The 22,303-nt window shown below is 42.7% G+C and overlaps 1 protein-coding gene and 1 long non-coding RNA gene across 2 annotated transcripts; one reads left to right on the top strand and one right to left on the bottom strand.

Moving 5' to 3' along the window:
• Nucleotides 1-2,592: 2,592 nt before the first annotated feature.
• On the bottom strand, nucleotides 2,593-5,277 carry LOC308083393 (serine/threonine-protein phosphatase 6 regulatory ankyrin repeat subunit A-like; the record flags this gene model as incomplete). The annotated part of the gene is made up of 3 exons (XM_080425710.1): nucleotides 2,593-3,027; nucleotides 4,272-4,363; nucleotides 5,264-5,277. The coding sequence occupies 3 exons, from the start codon at nucleotides 5,275-5,277 to the stop codon at nucleotides 2,723-2,725; spliced, it is 411 nt and encodes a 136-aa protein (XP_080281836.1). The 3' UTR covers nucleotides 2,593-2,722.
• Nucleotides 5,278-7,244: 1,967 nt separating this feature from the next.
• Nucleotides 7,245-18,748, top strand: LOC308084649. Its single transcript, XR_013933100.1, has 3 exons — nucleotides 7,245-8,089; nucleotides 9,977-10,046; nucleotides 17,651-18,748. It is a non-coding gene; the product is annotated as an uncharacterized lncRNA (long non-coding RNA).
• Nucleotides 18,749-22,303: the final 3,555 nt, after the last annotated feature.

Genomic DNA, 22,303 nt, shown 5'->3' with positions numbered 1-22,303 from the left:
AAAGCCGGGTTTGTCCCAAGTGCCTGAACATTGGAGGAGGAAGTAATTGCAAAATGCAATGTTTGCAGCTTGTTTGGTGCTCTAGATTTCTGATACTTCTCAAACCGTTTTAACGTCAAGGACCCCATAACTCTGAGTTCCGGGTCCATTTGGTTCCATTTGCACACTCTCAGAGTTACTGACCTGTAAGGGTCCATTTGGAACCTCCTCAAAAAAACCCTCAGGGTCCTTGAACCACACTTGGAGAACCACTGCTCTAGACAGTACTCAACACGCGGCCGTGTACCAAAACAGGTAATAATCACAATCATAAAAATGGGATGAGTTTTAAAAGATGAAACTGGCAACGTTAGTTAATGAGTATCTACTCTGACCGTTTGTAAATTGACCGATATCGGAGCGCTCTATGACGTCAACACCAGAGCCCTCTGAAATCAGAGCAGATCCTCAGAGCGTATTTCCGAACGCACCCATTATGACACAATTGCTCCACTCCGCAAATCAATTAACAATCAATTACACCTCCGTTAAAAAAAAAAAAGGTAAAAGAAAGCTAAATTCAATCCACTTCTACAGTTTTAAAACAGGCTGAAAATGTCTCGGCCTCCTTCGTTTTGGTCCCTGTCTGCTTTGCTCTGAGTGAAGTGCTACTCCCTCGCCGATCGTGTTTTATTGCCGTAAAAGAAAGGAACGGGATCCCCGACTGCCCGGTACAGTTTCTACCGCAGCCAGAGGACCGCTGGGCTCGGTAGCAGTGTTGATTTTGACAGCAAATTCTTATTTAGTTTTAGTCACAGTCTTTTGGATAAAATTCCATTTATTTGAGTCATCTGAAATGTTTTAGTTTTTGTCTAGTTTTAATCGACTGGATATCACAAGATTATAGTCGACTAAATCTACAGTCGATTTAGTCGACTAAAATGTATTTTGGCGGTGCCTTGATGGCGTCGTAATGGCTGATTTTACACTTGGTTGCATGCTGAAAATAGCTAATCTACAAGCTCACAACGCGTCGCAGCGCAACGCGTTGCGAGCTTGTAGATCGGCTATTTTCAGAGCGCAACACCCGAGCGCAACCAAACATAAAATGAATCGTCTTTTAGTTCTACTGGATCTCTTCTCCACTAGATCCCTCCATAACATTTTTGTCTAGTTTTTATTTGTTGACGAAATTGTCAATATATTTAGTTTTAGTTTTAGTCATCATAGCTTAGTTTTGATTTAGTTTTCGTCAGTGAAGAAAGGTAGTCGACGAACATTTTTCGTCATAGCTGTAGTCGACGAAAATCAACACTGCTCGGTAGGGATGATGCACCGGTAGGGTTTCTACCGTAGCCAGAGGACCTCTGGGTTGGGTAGGGGGTGATGCAGCAGCAGCGGGTGGCGGGGGGCCCAGGGGGGGTCCAGTAGCTGCTGGAAGAAGGACAACATGGTGATGATGAGGTTCTCCTCGACTCTCCTACGTCTCAAGTTGTTTGTGGGGGGGGGGGGGGGGATTCTTTAAGGCTCCTTTTGTGGGCTCGTCTCCTATCCTGCCCCCTTCCCAAGCTGGCGGCGGTGATTTTTAAGACACTGTGCGTGTGTGTGTGTGTGTGTGTGTGTGTGTGTGTGTGTGTGTGTGTGTGTGTGTGTGTGTGTGCGTGTGTACTTGTATTGCTATACTTCTGAGGGCCAAATGTCTCCACTAATGTAGTAGAATGTGCTAAATGTTCCCAGTCCTCACAAGGAAAAAAACAACATTTTTACAGTTAGGTTTACAATTAGGAAAAGATTCAGATTGGGTTAGGGTTAGGACTAGACATTTAGGGGTTAGGTAGAGTTATGCCCCATTTATACTTTGTGTAATAAGGGAGGTTCACTTCAAGCACTATAACTATAATGAAAATAACTTCCGTTCACCACTGTTTTTGTTGTAGTTGTGGTGTGGCCATTCACAGAGTTAGAACGTTTTTTTAAACTACATCTTTATAGTTAAGAGTGCTTGTTGTGAACGGCCCTCAACCACTTGAACTCCAACATGCCTATTCTGGGGGGGAACGTTCGCCCCCAAAAAAATGCAGATCTACAAGCTCAAAACGTGTTGCGTTGAGACGCGTTTTGAGCTTGTAGATCTGCTGTTTTTGGCAATGAGATTTGGCGTAGACGGACAAAAAAAGTGGTCCAAGGACAGTTGTAACTGTTAATAGGCTCTATGCACAGCAGCCATATTGGAAAGAAATTGGGCCTCTTCCTTATAGCCTTCACAGGTGTTACCAATGAAGGCTTTGTTCCATTTCATGCACAGTGGTTCTCAAACCCTTTCATTTTCAAGGACGCCCATAACTCTGAGAGTGTACAAATGGAACCAAATGGACCCTTACGGGTCCATTTGATTCCATTTGTCCACTCTCAAGAGTTACACACCTTTTAAGGTGCCATTTGGAACCTCCTCAAGGAACCATGAGGGGTCCCTGGTCCACACTTTGAGACCCACTGGTGTAGCAGAGTGTTTCCAGAGAACCAACATGCACAACGTCAGCACCCTGACTCTGTTTGACCAGAATGGAACAGAGCCTCCATTAGTATCATTGGTAACAACCTGTGAAGGTGCACAGAGCCTGTTCAGGCTTTGAGGTTAGGGTTACAAATGTGCATGTCCCCACAAGTGTAGTAATACAAACACGTGCGCGCGCATGTGTGTGTGTGTGTGTGTGTGTGTGGAGGGCCCCCCGGGGGTCCCTCCTCAGTAGGTCTCTGAGTCGGAGTCGTTGAGCTCCTCGTCCTTGTAGTAGGTGTGGTGCTGGTGGCTGATGTTGTTGAAGCTGCAGTTGGAGGTGTGGTGGCTGCGCAGGGCGGGCAGGCCCTTGGAGGGGCTGCTGCCGCTGCTGCTGGTGGTGGTGGTGCTGGTGGTGGTGTTGGTGGTGTAGTGGTTGATGGCACTGAAGGAGGAGGGGGGACAGGGGGACACGGGCATCATGGTGGCCAGGATGAGGGCCAGGCAGTCGGCCACGTCCTTGTTGGGCGCGCACGCCAATGCCGGTGTGTAGCCTGAGAGGGGACAGTGGTGGCCGTAATGCAAGGTTAGTATTAGTTTTGATTTTTGTAATAGTTTCCCTTTTTTTTAATATGGAGGTTTTAGTCAGGTGAGACTCAAAAGGTCAGAAATACCATACAAAATATTATAATTTAAAGGGACAGTTCACCCCCAAAATGACTTTTTTTCTATCGATTAGTCACCCCATGGAGACTTGAATTCATTTTTTTGTTTTTGTCTCATTCCTAAGACAATAATTTGATGACCGGCAGCGGTTCCGGTAGGAGACACAAAGAGTCTCCTTTGTGTCGCCTATCGGTCCTCGACACAAAGGAGGTCAAAGGTCAATTGGCTTAGGAATGCGACAAAAACATATATTTTTTTGGTGAATTATCCCTTTAAAGGAGACATCCGGACATTTTAAGTGTTATCTTTGATGTGTCGCAGAACCTGGCAACTCGGTGTTGCCAGGGAGAGAAACAAGCAACCAGCGTTAGCTCGTTCTGCATTAGCGTTAGCTCGTCGGGGACTTTCAGTGCCTGTTAGGGTATCATGAGACTCCACAATGAGTACTAGGAGAAAAAAAAGACTTTGCATTTGTTAAAATAGGCGAATTTCAGCTTTCCACGGGCTCCCATTATGCCAACGGAGGGGGTCGTTAGACGGGACGAAGGGGACTCTCTGGGAATAACTCAACGACCCTTTCAATGTTGGTGAGTGATTAGCGACACATCAAAGATAACACTTAAAATGTCCGGATGTCTCCTTTAAGTTTAATTCTACTTCTTGTTATTTTTACTAGTTTTAGTTAAAGGACGACTTCACCCATTTTCAATCTATCTACCTACTCGGTCTGTGTCTCAGAGGAGGGCTGTGGACAGTTCAGAAACCCGCCTACCAATGACGTCATTGTTGGGCTATTATTCTATTCTATTAGCTTAGATTCCCCATCAGTGATGTCACTGGTAGGTGGGTTTCTGAACGGTCCACAGCCCTCCTCTGAGACACAGAGTAGAAAAAAACGGTACCATATCATAATGAGCATTAGTGAGGACCAATTATATGAACATAGGTTGAAAATGGGCAAAGTCGTCCTTTAACTATAATAACGTTGTTAAAAAGCCGGAGTTACACTTAGTTGCCGCTAGTTGTGCTCTACAAGCTCACAACACGTCGCACTGCAACATGTTGTGGGCTGGTAGATCGGCTAATTTCCAAACAATTGAACAGAAAGGTGTGGTTATGTGGTTAACCTCACCGTTCTCATCAACAGCTAATACACTGGCTCCCTTTGCCAGCAGTTCTTGTACAACCACAGTGAGGCCATTTCTGGCAGCAACATGGAGAGGCCTGGAGGGAAGAGAACAAACACCATTATGTCTCACAGGACGTCCTACATTCCTCTGTGCCTGTTACTTACTAGCAGGCCCTAGAGAGGTTGTGCTGCTCTTTATACAAGCTCACAACCTGCCGCAGTGCAACGTGTCGTGTGAACTTGTAGATCGACTATATTGTCACCATTTGAAGTACGTATGTATGGGCTTAACTCGTTCACTGCCAAGAACGACTTCTGACGAGACGTCGTCCAAACGCCCACGCTGCCAAGGTCGACGTATGACAACTTTTAGATGTTTTGGGGGGTGGGGGGGGGCGCTGTGAATGATCCAAGCACCACCGAAGAAGAGTACAATCAGAGATCATGTCTTGATCACAACAAAAAAAAATCTAGGCATCTTCCATGTTAACACTCTCACCGCCGGGCCCGTAGCCTACGGGCCGATAAATCCAACTGTACAGCGCCGATCCCGTAGCCTACGGGCTGTGGTGCTTTTTCCTTTTTTTCGAAAAAAAAAAAACGTTTTTCAATTTTCTAGTACGGCACATTTCATCGTAACACCACCGGAAATGGAATTATTCCGGATCACGTTTTGCAGATCCCGTAGGCCTCCATTCTAAAGCGCACACTGAAACGCCATTTTCTTCGATTGTAGTTTTTCTCCTTCGCTGATCACTGTTTAACATAAACCGTTCTAACTACAACATGGCGGCTCCGTTTGACACGTGGTTTGGACTGGTACACGCAGGGAGATCTCCGCGATGTTTACAAACAGTGCACAGCTCAATCCTAAGGATTTTAACGAGGTCTATGGCGACGTGAAAAAAACAAAAAACAACAATAAAACGTTGGCACTGGTGAGTACATTATGAGATTAACCTCTGGTTTGGTCTCAGAGAAGCTTACCAGCTAACGTGATACTATCCATATTGCTCACTCAATACAGTATTTTTCATTTCCTGGGGGGCCTGTTTGTCATTCTCAGTTCATTAGAAACTAATTTAGACGTAAGACACCAGGTAGCTATGGGTTCAGGATCAGAGTTGAGAACCACTCAAATGTTTTCTACTTATTTTAATGAAGGTGGGTGCTCTGTAGCATTCTCAGCTAGCTTTCTTTAGCCGACCGTGCTAACCCTCGACAGAAGTGCACAGTCAGTATCGCCTAATCTATGCTCCATCATACGATGGTGTCACATGCCGAAAATAGCCGATCTACAAGTCTTTGTTTCTCGTGCTTTACACACACATACCCCAGAACCTGTTAGGGTTGCTGTCATTTCACTTTATGTCCTGGCTGTTTGTCATTGCTCAACTGCCTGAATGAACGCTCAGGCTCGAGTGGCCCAAATACAGGGAAAGAGCCACACGGAATTTTAAAGGAGCATTTCACCCGTAATATGTATCTGAGATGCATCCCAGCCTCGATTTAAGCTTAAGCGGACTCTTTGTAAGCTGGTGTGTTATTTCCCCAGCTCCTTGAAGACATTCAGCCACACCCTGCCTGGCTGCCCGAGCAGCTGCAGTAATGGAAACGGCACATAAAGCCGTGTCCCTGAAAGGCTCGACAACACTGAGCTCCCCAACACACCAGAGCTTTGTAGCTCAGAGAAAGAGGCTCTTTATCAGCGCATTCCCTTCCTACAGCAGACAGAACTGGACCAATGCATCCTGCCACTGATGTCATTCAGAGAGACAGGCTGCTTTCCTCCCAAGCCCCCCCCCCCCCCTCTCCCCAACACACAGCAGCTAGCCTAGCTTAGCCTAGGCTGGGCTGACTGGACACTTCTGTAGGGATCATAGTGCATACAGCGGTAATTACTACTGGCTGTCCCAGGGCCTTATGGTCTTAATGAATGGTTTAGATGTCATTGTGTCACATGTGGTACCCATAAATGCCCATAAACAAATATGCTATCCACTTATGTGCCACTAATACTTTTCGTCACGTGGAAGAGGAATTTGTTATGCTGTAGTAAACTGTTCAACATTGATTGAAAATAAATCAATTTGAACTATAAAAAGGTGTTACTCAATGCATAGATCACAGCGCTAACTGTCATGGTTAGTTCAGTTCAGTTTTCACTGGAGGCATCCGTGCTTAAATGTTCACACACATTATATTCACTGGGGGGTATATTAAGTTCTCCAATATAATACTTAGGTTTAGCAAATTGACAAAATTCAATATTTTGATAGCAAAAGCATTCTTATTTAATGTGTAGTTTTGAACGACTCAATGATAATGAATTTAGTTATATAGTTATATATTTTCTAAACTTTTTTTGCTAAGGCTGGAGTATAGGGAGTTGCAGTAGTCTAGGCGGGAAGAAATAAAACCACGAATGACTTGTTCAAAATCTGCAACTGACAAAAAATATTTAATTTTGGCGACATTCCTTAACTGAAAGTAGCAAGACTGGACACTCTTGTTACCTGTAGGTTAAAGGAGGGATAGGAATCGAACGTCACGCCCAGGTTACGGGCTGCAGGAGAATTGTCAAGGATGATTATTTGCCAAAAGTATCTTCTGTCTCTATTGCTTCACATTTATGTGATCCTGCCTTTGCCAGGGCAGGTCCTGACAGTCGGAGAGAAGAATGTGATGTTGAGCAATGATATTTTGGTCCATAGATCCCATATTACCCAGCACTATTGTTCCCCCAGTTTTATTAGTGTTGGAAGTCCAGGTCCCATAGCCTGGGAGGGACTGTCAAGCTATGATAGGCTAGTTTTTATATATTACTGTGCAGATGTATTTTATATTGGTATACAAATGAATTTATACATTGTGTTAAATGTATAATTATGTTGATGGCTCTTAATATAGAAACTAGAAAAAGGTGTGCTCAGTAGAGGGGACTGGGGAGTCATGCCCTAATAATAATAGTGATTTAGTCAGTCAAATTTCTACTTACAGCCATGAAAGAGCAGTGCTCTTTGAGAGATTACCTGTTGTACATCATCTCTACTGACTTCCACCCGGGATGTCGAGATCACATCACCCTGAACATGTTATTTTCAAATCCAGCATGCTAGTTCGGCAGCGCTACATGTCTGTGATTTCAAGACTCTGCTGTGGTAGGCTATATTAGTTTTGTTGCAGGCTTTTCAGAGCGACTCGAGTCTAAACTGTAAAAGTGGCTCACTAAGACACCTCCGACTAGGTTGAATGTGCACAGACGCAAAGACTCTCGTAATGTGAGTTTTTTGGGATATGTCGTCACGTTTATACATGTATATTTTGGTGTTAATCTACATCACTACATCTGTTGAGATGGCTCATGCGCAGGCAAGGCAAGCCTGGTGGGACGTTTTATCCCATAGCCTGGAGAAACAATTGCCCTGTGATTTATGATATTTAAAAATAAATAACATTGTTGTTGTTGACCAGCGAGTGTAGCTGCGGACAGAAGGACGAACGCATGTAAAATAAAATTACTTGATCTTTATAGTGCGTTGCTGTTGAATGCAGCTGTTGAAAACGCCAACTAAACTGGGCTCAGGACTGTATCAGAGACTAAAGATGATCAGGACATCTCTACCATGCCCAAATGATTGTACAGATTAAAAGTCATTGTGTTTTATCTGCATCTATAGAGGTACTTCCTGCTTTCTCAGACGTCTGGTTCTCTGATTGGTTGCTTTGTTTTCTCTCCCTCCCCCTCCTCCCCACAGTACTCCACAAAAGAAGACAAGTATGAGGAGGAGATAAAGAATCTGACCGACAAACTCAAGGAGGTGAGACGACCGCCACGGATTTGATCTCTTAGAACCCGTCACTGTGCCGAAACGTGTGTCGTCTGTGTCATTAGAGCAGCCATGCATTGACAGAAGACGGAAGTCATACAGTACATAATGACACACCAGAGACAACAGAGCCTCATGTTCTGTACCATTCGATGAAAGACATGTTAGAGACAGAATGTAGATCTGCTACAAATACATATTGCTGTACGAAATTAGGCTATGCTCAGTCTACATTTAGATGGTACATATATCAAATTAAAAACAGCCAGCACACTTTTGTGTTTGACTCTCAGGTAGGGCTGGGTGATGGGGCTTTCACCAACTAGTCGACTAGTATAACCACTAGTTGACCTTGTTGGTACTAGTCAAATAGTTGATTTAAAAATGCATTGTTTTAATGCCATTACTATTATTATTATCCTCCTGCCTTTATTTGTATCAAAAGGGGGTCAAAAGTATGCCCAATAATAGCCTAATATTGGGCAATAACCCCCTTTTGAGGATCCTTGGAGACCCTGCTGTGCCAGAAGCGCTTCCCTTAAAACAGCATAAAAATAAAGGTGGGAGGATAATAGTAATGGCATTAAAACAATGTTTTTTTTTTAAATAGGTAAACATTGACTAGTCGACTACCACTGGGTCAAATGAGTTGACCAGTAAAACTCTCTAGTCGTGAAAGCCCTACTGGGTGACGTGGACAAAATATAATTTTGACCAAATATCTCTATTGATAGTCTGGGGTTTGACAAAAGGGTTAGCATGAAAAAGCTTTACTTGATGAAGGGAAAGTGAACTAAGGGTCAATAAGCTTGATAAAAAGTCAATCCTTTAAGAAATTAATATCGGGACACGGCCCTGGGTTACACAAACATTTAAACCAAATGATAACAGATGGGTGACTGGAATCTACAGCGAACAAAATGTCAACAGCCTAGTCTACTGCATTGTTAGCATTTAGAGATACTGAGTGAAGAACTTCACATGCTAACATCCTCCACCCCTCAGCACAATGGTTATATAGTGTTTAAAAACACACCCAATCATTTCTACACCCAGTGATGTGTCTACATCAGAGCTATGAGAGCTGCACCCGCTTGTAAAAATAAAGATGAGCTCCGTGAATGACTGACTGAAAGGCCTTGGGTGACCTAAATATCCATGTAGAAAATACACTTATCGCTACCTAATGGAAAGCCTGAAATGACCCAAATACACACTTCACTTAATTGGGTCCTCGGCATAACACCCACCAAGTGTGAATTTGAATGGCTGAACAGCTCTTGAGATAATGTGAAGGGCATTCATACTGTACAGACATACAGAGATGCCTGGTATTTATAGATGGATGTTGATGCAGGTTCATGTGTGATAACGGTAGTGGTGGAAAACCTACTCGGATATTTTACTTAAGTAAAAGTATCAATACTGCAATTTAGAAATACTCCGTCACAAGTAAAAGTCCGGAATTCAGAATTTACTTGAGTAAAAAATATTGGTATCAAAATGTACTTAAAGTACCAAAAGTAAAAGTATTAAAATGTTTGAAAATAGCAGATCTACAAGCTCACAACACGCCGCGATGCGACGCGTTGTAGATCGGCTATTTTCAAATAGCCTAGGTATAAAATAGGGCTGAAGTGGTTAATGTATGTTTTATAATTGATAATTACAAAGAAGTTTTCAAATAATTGTAGTGGAGTAAAAGTACAATATTTGCCTCTCAGATGTAGTGGAGTAGAAGTAAAAGTACTGAAATTGGAAATACTCCAGTAAAGTAAAAAATACCTCAACATTGTATGTAAGTACAGTACTTGAGTAAATGTACTTAAGTTAAGTTACTTTCCACCACTTTATAACGGTTTGTTTCTTTTGTGTCAGGCTGAGACCAGAGCTGAGTTTGCCGAGAGGACTGTGGCCAAACTGGAGAAGACCATCGACACTCTGGAAGGTATGCGTCTCTCACTGTCTCTCTCTCTCTCTCTCTCTCTTTGATCCAGTATTGTTCCTGTAATAATTAGTTTTGTTTCCTCCAGTCCGCTGCCATTGTGCGTGGTCAGACCGCGTGTCTGTCCGTCTCAGCAGCACGTGGCTGTTAGACAGGAAATGGACCCTGCTTTCTGTGACCGGCCTTCTATGACGGCTCCTCAAGGTGCTGTTTCTTTTGACTCGGGCCTGTTAGTGGAGTGCAGTTTGTCATCCTTTTGTACACGTACGGAGACTTGTGTGCTGTGGAATGGAGTGTGGTTTGCACTGGAATGCAGTCTGACTTGGCCTGGAGTTTGGTGTGATGTGGAGTGTTTGCCTATATAATTGTATAACCTTGTTTTGTTTTTTTTGCCTTGACGCCCCAACAGAAACTTGAACCACTTTAATCCTGGCGGCCCTAGTCTGGCCATAATAGGAAAACGTTTGTAAAGAAAATCTTTTAAATGTGTTTAACAAAACTAGCAGAAATGGCAGATCGACAAGCTCACAACGCATTGCGTTGCAACGTTTTCTGACCTTGTAGATCAGCCATTATCGCCATTTATGAAATGGGCCTTAGATTGTAGATTATATGTAGATTGTATTATTTGCCCTGACATCTAATCTAGACGTCAGGTCGTGTTCACAAGTTCAATTCATATGCTCTGCACCCTCTTATAGACTGTTAATTTGTCGACAGATGAACTTGCAGTGGACAGATTTTACTGCTGTTATTTTGCAAAGGACGAGTATGAGAAGACTATATAATAAGTTAACCCAAAATACACGCTAACATATTTGCATTACAATTCCTGTGAAGACCTTTCCATTGATCCTTATTGACACGATTCAACCCCTAATAGTAATGTCCATTGAGACCTGGAACGCATCTGTGTCACTTTAGATTTCTTTGGCTATAAAAAAATAGCAGATATACAAGCTCATAGCGCGGCACCGAGTGCCGCGCTATGAGCTTGTAGATCTGCTATTTTTGAAAAATCTTGAAAACCTTTTTTTTTTTTTTTTAACTGTTAGGATTTAGATTTTTTTTTAAGAATCGCCTCAGGTCTTAAAGGAGAATTTTGGTTTTTCTTACCTTTTCTATGATGTTATGATATCTTAGGATGAATGGTACAGTAGAAATTTTCTTAACTCCTTCCGGGGGAAGGTTGCATCGTGTTCTGTCACTATGAACGTCGGATCTCGCCAAAAAAATGAAAAAAAAAAAAAGCTATTAAAATATGCGATCTAGCGCAAGGCCTATCCGCGCACGTTTTAAGCTGTGGCGGACCCGGGATGGAGTTATGACATTTTTCTGCTGTACCCATTCATCCTAAGATATCATAACATCATAGAAAAGGTAAGAAAAACTTAGTCCAAAATTCTCCTTTAACCCATTGAGACCTGAAGCCGATTCTACATGTCTCCTAAATCTCAACAGTATTCTGAAAAACGAATGTTTCTATATCAGTGGTGCTCAATCTTTTTCATGTCAAGGACCCCCAAAATGATATGTATTTGGCCACGGACCCCCATCAAAATATTTTGTTCCAGGGACCCCCAGAAGCAAAGATTTGAGTTAAAAACGGTTCGCTTTAAAAATATATATTCAAAGATTTGCACACATTTTCACGATTTTTCAAAAATAGCAGATCTACAAGCTCGTAGCGCGGCACTCGGTGCCGCGCTACGAGCTTGTATATCTGCTATTTTTGAATAGCCCAAAGTGTAAAATAATGCTTTTTAGCTCAAATCTAAAAATGACACAGTTCCAGGTCTCAATGGGTTAATGGGTTAACCCTCACCACTACATGCCTAGACTCTACCTGACCTTAATTCTAATGCCTAATCGTTCGTACATCAGCGGGAGCTGAGGCTGTGTGTGTGTGTGTGTGTGTGTGTGTGTGTGCGCGCGTTGGCCTCAGAGATGCCGCGCACACCCAGCAGGAAGGCGTCGCTCTGCGTCAGGTGACACAAAGGCCCCTAGAGACGATTGGAGTAGAGAGCAGTGAGGCGGGACTCCAGGGTGGCGTGCTTCATTATCCGTTCTATTAGAGCTGTGGGGACGTTTGGCTGGTTCCCATGACAATCCACACCTGTCTGTCCTGTCATCTCTGTTGGGGGTGCATTCCAGTTGTTTCGGTGGTTCTCAACCAGTGGTCCGGGGACCACCAGTGGTCCTTGGGGGGTGGGGGGGGGGGGTGGTAATAGCAGATCTACAAGGCAAGCTCATAGCGCGGCACCGAGTGCCTCGCTATGAGCCTGTAGATCTGCTATTTTTGAAAAATCTTGAAAAAGTGTGCATATCTTGGAATATATATATTGTTTTCTAAAGTGAAAGTTTTTAACTCAAAATTTGCTTCTGGGGGTCACTGGCGCAAAACATTTTCAGATGGGGGTCCGCGGCCTAATGTATATCAATTTAGGGGTCCTTGGCATGAAAAGGGTTGAAAAACCGCTGCAGTAGGTGGATGTAGCAGTAGATTTATATGTAGCTGATGTAACAAAGCTAAACCTAAGTGGAACGGTTCCACTTGGTGAGTTGGAGTTTTACCTGTAGCTCAATAAGCGGTGATGTTCACGTTGCTATCTAGTGTATGGAAGGTGAAATTGCACTGCATGGCTCTGAATCATACATGGGCAACTGGGCGGCCTGGGGGCCACATGAGGCCCCCACCTTCTCTTAATGCGGCCCACAGGTTAATATAGGAATACTGATATATTATTGATTTCAGCTGTTACAATTCCAAACATGCAATCATGACCCACTTTAATTACTCTGTAGTCTGTATTAGTAGCTTAATGACTAGTATTAAAATTCTATTGTCTTTTTTATGTCCAATGTATTTGTATTTAAGTTCATAAAGTTAACATAAGTATAACTGAATGCATTTGAAATTAAAGTTAGAATGAAAAAATGATACTTTTCAGGATTCCAATAAAAAAATAGCAGACACGTTTTGAGCTTGTAGATCGGCTATTTTTGCTACTTTTGTGTGACATAGAATGGCGAAGTACGGCATTTATTTACTATAAATACGGAGATAAGGGGTGTCTGTCCGACAGTGTATGCAATGTGGCCCTCTGGAGTGAGTGTGTAAATGTATAGTGGCCCTCTCCATCTTCGAAGTTGCCCACCCCTGCTCTAAATGCACACCGTGCCTGCACATAAATGTGGGGCTATGTACGAAGCTGACTTGAGGACCAGCACAACATCCTCACATTGCGGGGTTTTCCTGCGTGAAAAGAGCTCTCAGAGCTTGCTGCGTCGCTTCCCCTTCTGATGAGTCAGTCTGTTGTGGAATTGCTGTTGGTCTGTTGCCGTGGAAACAGCCCCCCCCCCCCCCCCCACCCCCTCAAAAAAAAAAAAACATCTTGAGGAGTCGCGCACAGCCAGTATATCTGCCTGAAGCTCATAAGCTTAACACCTCCCCTGGCCAAGCAGGGGGAGGGGTGGGGGGGGGGATTCCCCTTTGGGTTAGCGGTGGATTTTTGGTTCCCACATGTGGGCTGCCCGGGTTTGAATCCACACGCACAGAAACGTCTCCGTCTATTCGTCCTCTAAAAGGTCTCGGTATCAATTCCCATTGTGTCCTGTCTAAAGTGTCCTTGAGCAAGACGCCACACTCCCCTGTGTGCTGACTTGTAGGTGTGTGTGTGTGTGTGTCTGTGTGTGGTGATCAGAAATAGGAAGACATGTAGTGTGAGTCACTCTCCGGAGGGCTGCGTTAAGTTCTGCTCCTTTTTTAGTTTCAGTCAACTGGTGTTTCCCCTAATGAGCCGTTAAACTATTTTAGTTTGTTTTTGAACTCTCTTTATGAACTGATATAAAAACGGCATTCAACAAAAAGAAAAATGATTCACACTGTGGCAGCACGTCGACGCTTTTATTCCGGTTTCTGTTCTGTCCCTTGTGTTATTTATTTAGTATCAAATAAGTTGTCTCATGACATTTTACATGTAGAACAGGTTAAGACCGTACTCTTAAGCTCTGCACCACAAGTGTGGAACGACACCTGACCAAACTGACATTGAAACAACAAAAAATGTGTTTCATAGGATCTTGGCAGAGGGTAACTCACGTGTGATGCTTGGCAGAAGCCTTCCTCAAATGTAATATAAGCTCAGTTTCCACAACGGCGCACAAGTACATTCACTTCATCGTTTACATTTTGTGTCGATGCTGTCTGCGGGTCGCTGTCGGTATAATGCTCCAAACTCAGAACGTTGTGACACAAGTAGTGCCATGTGGTGTTCAATACTTGTCATGCAAAGCATAAATTGACCTTTCCAGACATTTCACCCATGAGCAAGCACTTGGCCACGGCGGCAGTTAGAGAGTCCAGTTGAAGGGCCTTAGCTTTCTGATGTGAACATTGATTTGTGGTTCTCTGCAGCGGAAAGACTACAGCCTCTTGTTGCACGTTTGCTTTTAATTGAGCAGCCCTACTGTTGGCACAAGATGCAAACACTATCTCTCTCTTGCGCGTGCACACTGATTTAACACACACTGTATGTGGAGCTGTTTGCCAATGACGTCACTGCAGTCATGCTCATAAAGTGGTGTGTTCCGCTGGTGTATTTGAGATTAACTTAACTGGACAGCATTGGGAGTACTGGTTCAGGACTGGTTGCGGAGAGATGGTCTCTCTCTTGCTCTGTCTGTCTGTTGTCTCTGTATCCTGCTCTCTAGTTGTGATTCATTTAAACACATCTGTCCCCTCCGTCTCATCCTGTCTTGTGTTTGTCTCTCTGTCCCAGTTCTGTGTGCGCGCACACTGCAGAAATACTGCCCGAATGCTAGTATTTCTAAACGATGCTAAGGTTTATACAAAATCTTTTTTTCAATCCAGCATTGTGTTTTTCCCCCCGCCGTGTCGAAACGGCTTCAATAAAGACTTCCTGTAGATAATAGGTTGACTTCAAAATAAGAGTGCCAACACAGATTTTGAAGTCCACCTACCATAGAAATATGCCTTATAATTAATAATAATTATTTAAGTGATTTTAAATGCTGAACAAATTCCAACCATTGGTTGGAATGGCTGGGGTCAGTGCTACTGACATGAGAGGCCAGACTGGTATATAAAACCTGTTGGTTTATCTGGAATAAGGGAGAGTTTTTGTGTCCAGAGTTGTGTTTGTGACAGACTGTCCCTAAATGTCCCCAGCTGAACCTCTCACTGCATGGACTGCGGTCAGAGATGTCACTGTGAGTGAGCCACTTCTGCCTTCTAACCCAGCTTTTATTGGACGGCAGTGTAGTGGAATCGGTCCATTTTCTGATTTTAGAAAGGAGGAGATGTTGTTCATTACGCCTTGCTACATCACCATACAGGTGCTGTACATTAACCACATGAACCCCAGTGTCCCTATTCTGGTCATGTCGTCATGGGAGAATATTCTGCCAAAATAGGCAAAAATGAGCAGGGAAAAAAAACAGATCTACAAGCTTACAACATGTCACAGTGTGGTGTTGTGAGCTTATAGATCTGCTATTTTGATGTACAGTACAGCAATCAATCACAGAGGGTTTCAGGTTAACTCCTTAAACCCTAAATATTTTTGACAGATCTGCCCGTCAGTCATATTGTTGTATTAGATTCACATATCATACGGCCTATCGGTAGAGTAGACAGCAACGAGGTGGGCCTGCAGAGTGCTTTAAAGGGGTAGAAGGACCGCTAACAAAAATAGAATGGGAGGGTTGACTCTAAAATGTTGGGACAGGAATTAAGGGAACACCAGTGAATTCAGGACACCTAAAAATATGAAGCTAGTTTTGGGTGGTTGCCTGAGGCAAATGTGTTTGTTGTTTAATAATGTGTTTGTTATTTATAATAAGTAGTAGTTTGTAATTTTTTAGGCAAATGTGTGTTGTTTAACAATGTGTTTGTTTATAATAAGTAGTAGTTTTTAAGTCTTCATTTGATAGACCGTAGAGAGACAGGAATTGTGGAGTGGGAGTAAGGGGAATGACATGCAGCAAATGGTAACAGGGAATCGAACTGGGAACTTGGTGATCGGGGCATCTTGTGCCCCCTGTGGTAACAGTGGATCTAGCCATTTGGCTATCGGGTCGGCCCATAACGCTGCCGGAATGTGCTTGTCATTCATACCAAGTTCTGGGAAATGCTCCAATTGACAGAAGCACAGTCCCTATACTCTGCTGGTAAACAACGCAAACGGTTCGAGCAAAGACGTGTGTCAGGCTGTTTCCAGTCAGTGTCCTGAACGCTGCTGGAGGTAAGAAACAAGGCCAAGGAGATGCTGCTGCCAAGGTGACGCTCGGCAGTTAAAAATAGACTCGTCCTCTTCTAGTCCAACCTCGCCGTATTCCCACAGCTCACATACCTGCACACTCAGGCTGCACTGGATACATGCGTACACTTGGAGCACGCTCGGTTTCATCCAGCGAACAACAAAGTATTAATGAGGCAGTGACTTATTAAGACTAATGTGTCGCATGAAGAGGTTGTTTATTTGTGCGTTTTTCTCTGCCAAACATATGGTGATTAACTGATTCACTGCCAATCACGTAGATCTACGCGAACCTATTTAAAGCCGCCACGTGCCAATCGCGTAGATCTACGTGAACTGATTATTTTATTTTTTTATTTGACCCAAAGACCAAGGAGACTTTTTTTTTTTTTACTTAAAAATTCTGTATCTCGGCTCCTGAGTACTTTTTTTTTTTCAATGAAAAACTCTGGCACTGGCTAAAAAAATATGAAAATACCTCTGTCAGTTAATGGGTTAAAAGTGCTCTGTGAGTGACACGGGCAGCGTGACAAATAAACTATGATAAATGTGACTGTCAAATATTTATATCAGTTGATGACTCATTCATACAGGCTTTTATTCATGCTGAAAGATTGACCTGTTGAAAAAATTAATCAAAAACCAAAAATCAAAAACCAAAAACTAAGTTTTATCTCTGTGCAGGGGTTGACACTAAGGTCTCAGAGGCACTTGTCTGTCGGGCAAGTACAGGTCAAGTTTTACTTGCCCCAAGGTCATGCCCACTTGCCCGCAAAGTAAATCAAATTAATGTTAAATTCAATTAATAACTGCAGAGTGGTGGTGAGCATTATTTGTACATTTTGGACGGGAACCCCGATTTGTAACTATACCTTTCAGGACGGGAATCCCTTTTGGGGTTCTTGTTGCTATGTACAGTATATAGCAACATGCATTTGTTGTAATTTTTTAATAAATATTTGAAGTTTTTCAGAAAACTTCAAAGTAACCTGAAAGCAAATTGCACTTGCCCGAACGTTTAATTACTTGCCACGGGCAGTTGGGCAACCGTTAGTGTCAACCCCTGTGTGTTCTGTGTGGATGTACTCATGACGACATTACCATGTGGATTTTCTCTTTCTGGGTGAATTAATCGCATGAAAAGACACACACGGCGTGCGAGGAACTTTAAGCCCGGTTTTATGCTTTGTCGTATGACTGTGTCGCTCGCCGAAAACAGCTGTGAGCTTCTAGATGAGCCTTTTTTTCGGCATGCAACACCCTCACACGACGGGAGCATGAATGTAGCATCAATCACTAAATGGCGTTTCTTGTCCTCCTCCGCAGATTCCCTGGAGTCGGCCAAGGAAGCCAACGTGAAGCTCAACGCCACACTCAACCAGACCCTGGAGGAGCTCAACTCCTGCTGAGCTGCTTGCTCCTGCCACCACCTCCTACCCCGGCACCTCCTGTCCTCTCTCTATCCATGTACCCTTATTCTCCCCCTACCCTCCGCCTCCACCCGAGTCTCTCTCTCTGAGATCTTATGGGGGTCGGGATGAGATGTCATTTGAGTCGTTTTGTTTTTGTTTTGGTGGAGGTAGCAATCTGTCACCATGGCATTCCTTCTTTCCTCATTAGAACCCTCCCTTATCCTCCTCCACCCATGTATGTCCTCTGTCCTTGTTTGTTTGGGTGAAGGGAGCTCTCTTGGCCATGCCATACCTAGCCAAAATGTTAGCTCCTTTTACGCACTAGGCCACTATCTCCTCTCCTCTGTTCTACAGGAGGACTTGTCCATCTCCATATTCCCTGATTTAGCCAAGTTCAAACCTTTTCTCCATTGCTTTCTATACATTCCTGCTTTGAGCGTGCAATTGTTGTTGTTTTTCTAAGAGGATTCCATGCTTTACCTTCCTCCTGTCTTGTCTGGCCTTAAATGTCCCACGTCTGGTCTGTTAACAGGGCTACTAGTGCTCTTCTGTATGCACACATCTCTGGAGGAGCCTGAATGTCACACCTCTTTTCTTTTCTTTTTTTTTGAACACAGGAGACATGTTTTGGTGACGAGAACTAATGTGTTTTTTGTTCACATCCCTTGCCAAGCTGAATCATCTTTCTCTTTTCCCACAAAAACACAAGTTGTCCTAAATCCTCACCCCATCCTAGCCTCCCTCTCAGAGACGCCACCAAAACCGCACTCTTCTCTTCCTGTCAGCTGACTGTGCCAACCCCCTGCCCCTCCCTTTTCTTTTTCTTCTTCTCCTCAGTATTTAATGTTGACATGAGAGGCCAGACTGGTAGATAAAACCTGTTGGTTTATCTGGAATAAGGGAGATGTTTAACATTTAGGTTCTTTCGTTAACCACTTCCAACCTGGCGGCCCTATTCTGGGCATGTCATTATAGGCAAAGATTTAAAAAAAAAAAATGCGGAAATAGGCTCTATGCACATCAGCCATAGTGGAAAGAAATTGGGCCTCTTCCTTACTTCCTTCACAGGTTTTTACCAATGATACTAATGAAGGCTCTGTTCCATTTTATGCAGCACAGTGGTTCTCAAGCCTTTTTAATTTCAAGGACCCCCATAACTCTGAGAGTGCAACCAAATGGACCCTTACGGGTCCATTTGGTTGATACTAATGAAGACCCACTGGTGTAGCAGAGTGTTTCCAGTGAGCCAACATGCACAATATCGGCACCCTGACTCTGTTTGACCAGAATGGAACAGAGCCTTCATTAGTATCCTTGGTAACACCTGTGAAGGAAGTAAGAAGAGGCCCATTTCTCTCCAAAATGGCTGCTGTGCATAGAGCCCATAGCCGACGTTTTCGCCCGCACGATGATGTATAAAATATGGTGCAAGTGGTTAAGGCTCACCATCGCATGACTGTACGTAGAACGGTTTGTTTGTTCTTCTCAACTCTTAACACGGGGGAATCGAATTTAGTCGTCTGATGTGTTTAGATGAGACTGAATGTCATATCTGCAACTGGAAGTTAACCACAGATGTATTGACCAATCACCATCATTGTAGTCATGTTTTTTTTTGTTATTTTTCTTGGTTTGCCAGTGATTTTAATTCAGTCTTTTTTTATGAGGTGATGTGGGATCAGGGTGTAGGGGAGAGGGGAGTGATCAGCCAATCACATCAACACATTCCACTGCCAAAACGGACAGCCCGCGGGGCCAATGACGGGCAAATATGGAGAAGGGAGACCCGCCTCTTTATCAGGATGGATGATTTAACTTTTTTTTTTGTCTGCATAATGAACCCTATGAAATAAAGTAAAAATGTATGGCATGGAAAACATGTTTTTAACTGGAAGCTTGCCCTCAATATGGCCGAGTTAAAGCCTTTTGTTACCAGTTATTTTCTCATTGTAAGAATCATGACAAAAGAAATTGACACAGGATTTTCTTTTTTAAAAATAAAGCACCATGATTGGTATTTACATTCCAGACTGTTGTTTTTATTTGGTTTAAAGAAACCCTCTGGTTAATGGTGAGTTATTTCAATTGTTTTCAGGGAGATATAGCTGTGAAACTTGTTATGAATTCACTATGAGATGTAGTATACGCTCTTTAAAAACCCCAATCCACATTATGTTTAGTTAATGGTAAACGCCATCACTAAATGGAATCCCAACAAGAGACTTGTGTTCAGACACATTTTATACACTCCTAGTATTAGTCACTTGCCAAATCTAACTGATGAAGATTTATTAAAAACATTGAAAAATTTTATATAATTTCAGCATTACAGATTACTTTACTGATTTCTGACAGTATAATGTGAATTGCCATGGTTGATACTCGAGTGTAGCACAATACATTTAGACCAGATTGTGGTCTATCATAATATAAATAATGTTCCGGACACAACAATGATCATAGCACTTGAAGGGATATTTCACTTTCAAACATGTTTGGGGGTCATTTTGACGTCTCAGGCTTTTGTGAACACCCCAGACAAGTTTTCAAGTTGCTTGATTCGGTATTTAGATATTTGATATTCACTTTTATCAGACACTTAAATGAAAAAAGTAAAACACGGAAGGACAATGTAAGTCATCAGGACGTGTTTTCAATGAGTAACATGGTTAAAATGGAGTTTGAAGTTACAAATTACAATGGGCTTGTATAGGAAGGAGCCGTGTCTGATAAAATCAATATCAAATAACTAAATACTGAATCAAGCAACTGAATCAAGCAACTGTCCCTTTTAACTTAACATCAAACTGTTAATATTTTCTGAAAGTGAAATTTACATTTCACTTTCACATACAATTTATAACGGCTGTAACTAACTCCTTTTTCATGAACACAATTCCAAAATGTTTCCATGATCCACATTTGCACACATTCTTAATTTAGCAGAGATCTGCAGCATGTTTAGGCTACATGTTGTTTTATTAACATATTAACCATCTTTTTTCCACACCGTTGAGGAGGTAAACTCAAGAGTACAATAATTCCACTGCCTGGCCTGCAATGTGTCTTATCTGTTTTATTGTTGAATTATTTTGTGACCTGGTTGCTAAAAATTACTCATAAACTTGGGAATCAATAAAGCTCTATCTTTGTATGTTAGTGTACAGTAGCCTGGTAAAGCCCCTCCCTCCGGAAAATCGAAAACAGCGGACACTGCTATCTGCCATCTTGGCCAGTAGAGGGCGCCTCATTACAGAAACCTGTTTGGTACATCAGTGGTTCTCAACCTTTTCAGGCTGTGCCCCCCAAAATAATCATATTTGCACTGGGGACCCCCCAGATAAATATTGTGAAAATAGCAGATCTACAAGCTCACAACGCCTTGCAACGTGAGGCATTGTAGATCTGCTATTTTCAAATGTTTTGCCTCTTTCTTATATTATTTGACAATTTGGCCAATGTTTGACCAGTTTTTGTAGTATAGTTTGTGGATTACTTTTGATGCTTTTTTAGGTATTGAAAGGGTCTTAAAAGTCCTTAAATTGTCCCCGCCCCAAACAATCATGTGGAGACCCCCTGGGGGTTCTGAGTCCCGACCCACAGGCTGAGAACCACTGTACATAAGGGGGTCTTGTAACCTGTTTTCTGTGTCTGGGCGCCATCTACTGGCTAAGATGGCATACAGCAGTGTCCACTGTTGAACTTGGTGGGAGAATGCATTCTGTGCGTCATGGCTTGTGAAGTGCTTCATCCTGATGACACATGAAACCATATCAGGTGCATATTCTTCACTTCTTTTGACAGACAGCTTCATTTGATTAGAGTACTGTCTTTTTTGGGCGGTGAAACCGCCCCTATAAGTGAGGTTTGGAAATTTGTACAATTATCTTGGGCAGTGAAACCGCCCCTATAAGTGAGGTTTGGAAATTTGTGCAATTATCCTGCGCTGTGATTGGCCAATCACAATCTATTCAGGACTGTGATTGGCCAGTGTCACATGACACATGTGCATAGCCCTATATAAGAAACCATAACTTTAAAAAAAAACATAATTTTGTTTTTTTAAAGTTATGGTTTCGTCCATCATAAAGAGTGTTTCAATAAATGTATTTATCTTTTGTACATGATTGGTTGACTCCATTCAGTATTGTGATTAGCTAGCAAGACACCGCCCACTTCACACAGGGTGTGATTATTTTTAATTACTATTATTACTTATGCTGTTATGTCTGAAGAAGCCAAACCAAAATAGGTTTTACTCGTATGTAGTGTACCTGAACCTTTAACCTTGAACTTTATCAGTGGTGTCAGTGGACTCATCCACAGCTAAGGAAATGCACAGTGCATTGTTTCTTTATTCTAGAGATGCTCACAACATGTCACATTGTGGGGTGTTGTAGTTGTAGCTCACTTTTGCTAGCTAAGCAAAAGCATAAGTTTTAATTCGGTATGTCTATATCTTAACATATATTTTAGGTCATCAGTTTGAAACCATCCACTTCCTCTCTGCAGATGTATTTAAAGCTGTAATCCAACACATTTATCCTCAGACAATAGGAGACTTGCT

This window comes from Gymnoscopelus braueri (assembly GCF_963280865.1).
Source record: "Gymnoscopelus braueri genome assembly, chromosome: 4".
Classification (NCBI taxonomy): Eukaryota; Metazoa; Chordata; class Actinopteri; order Myctophiformes; family Myctophidae; genus Gymnoscopelus; species Gymnoscopelus braueri.
This window is presented reverse-complemented; position numbering and strand designations above follow the sequence as displayed.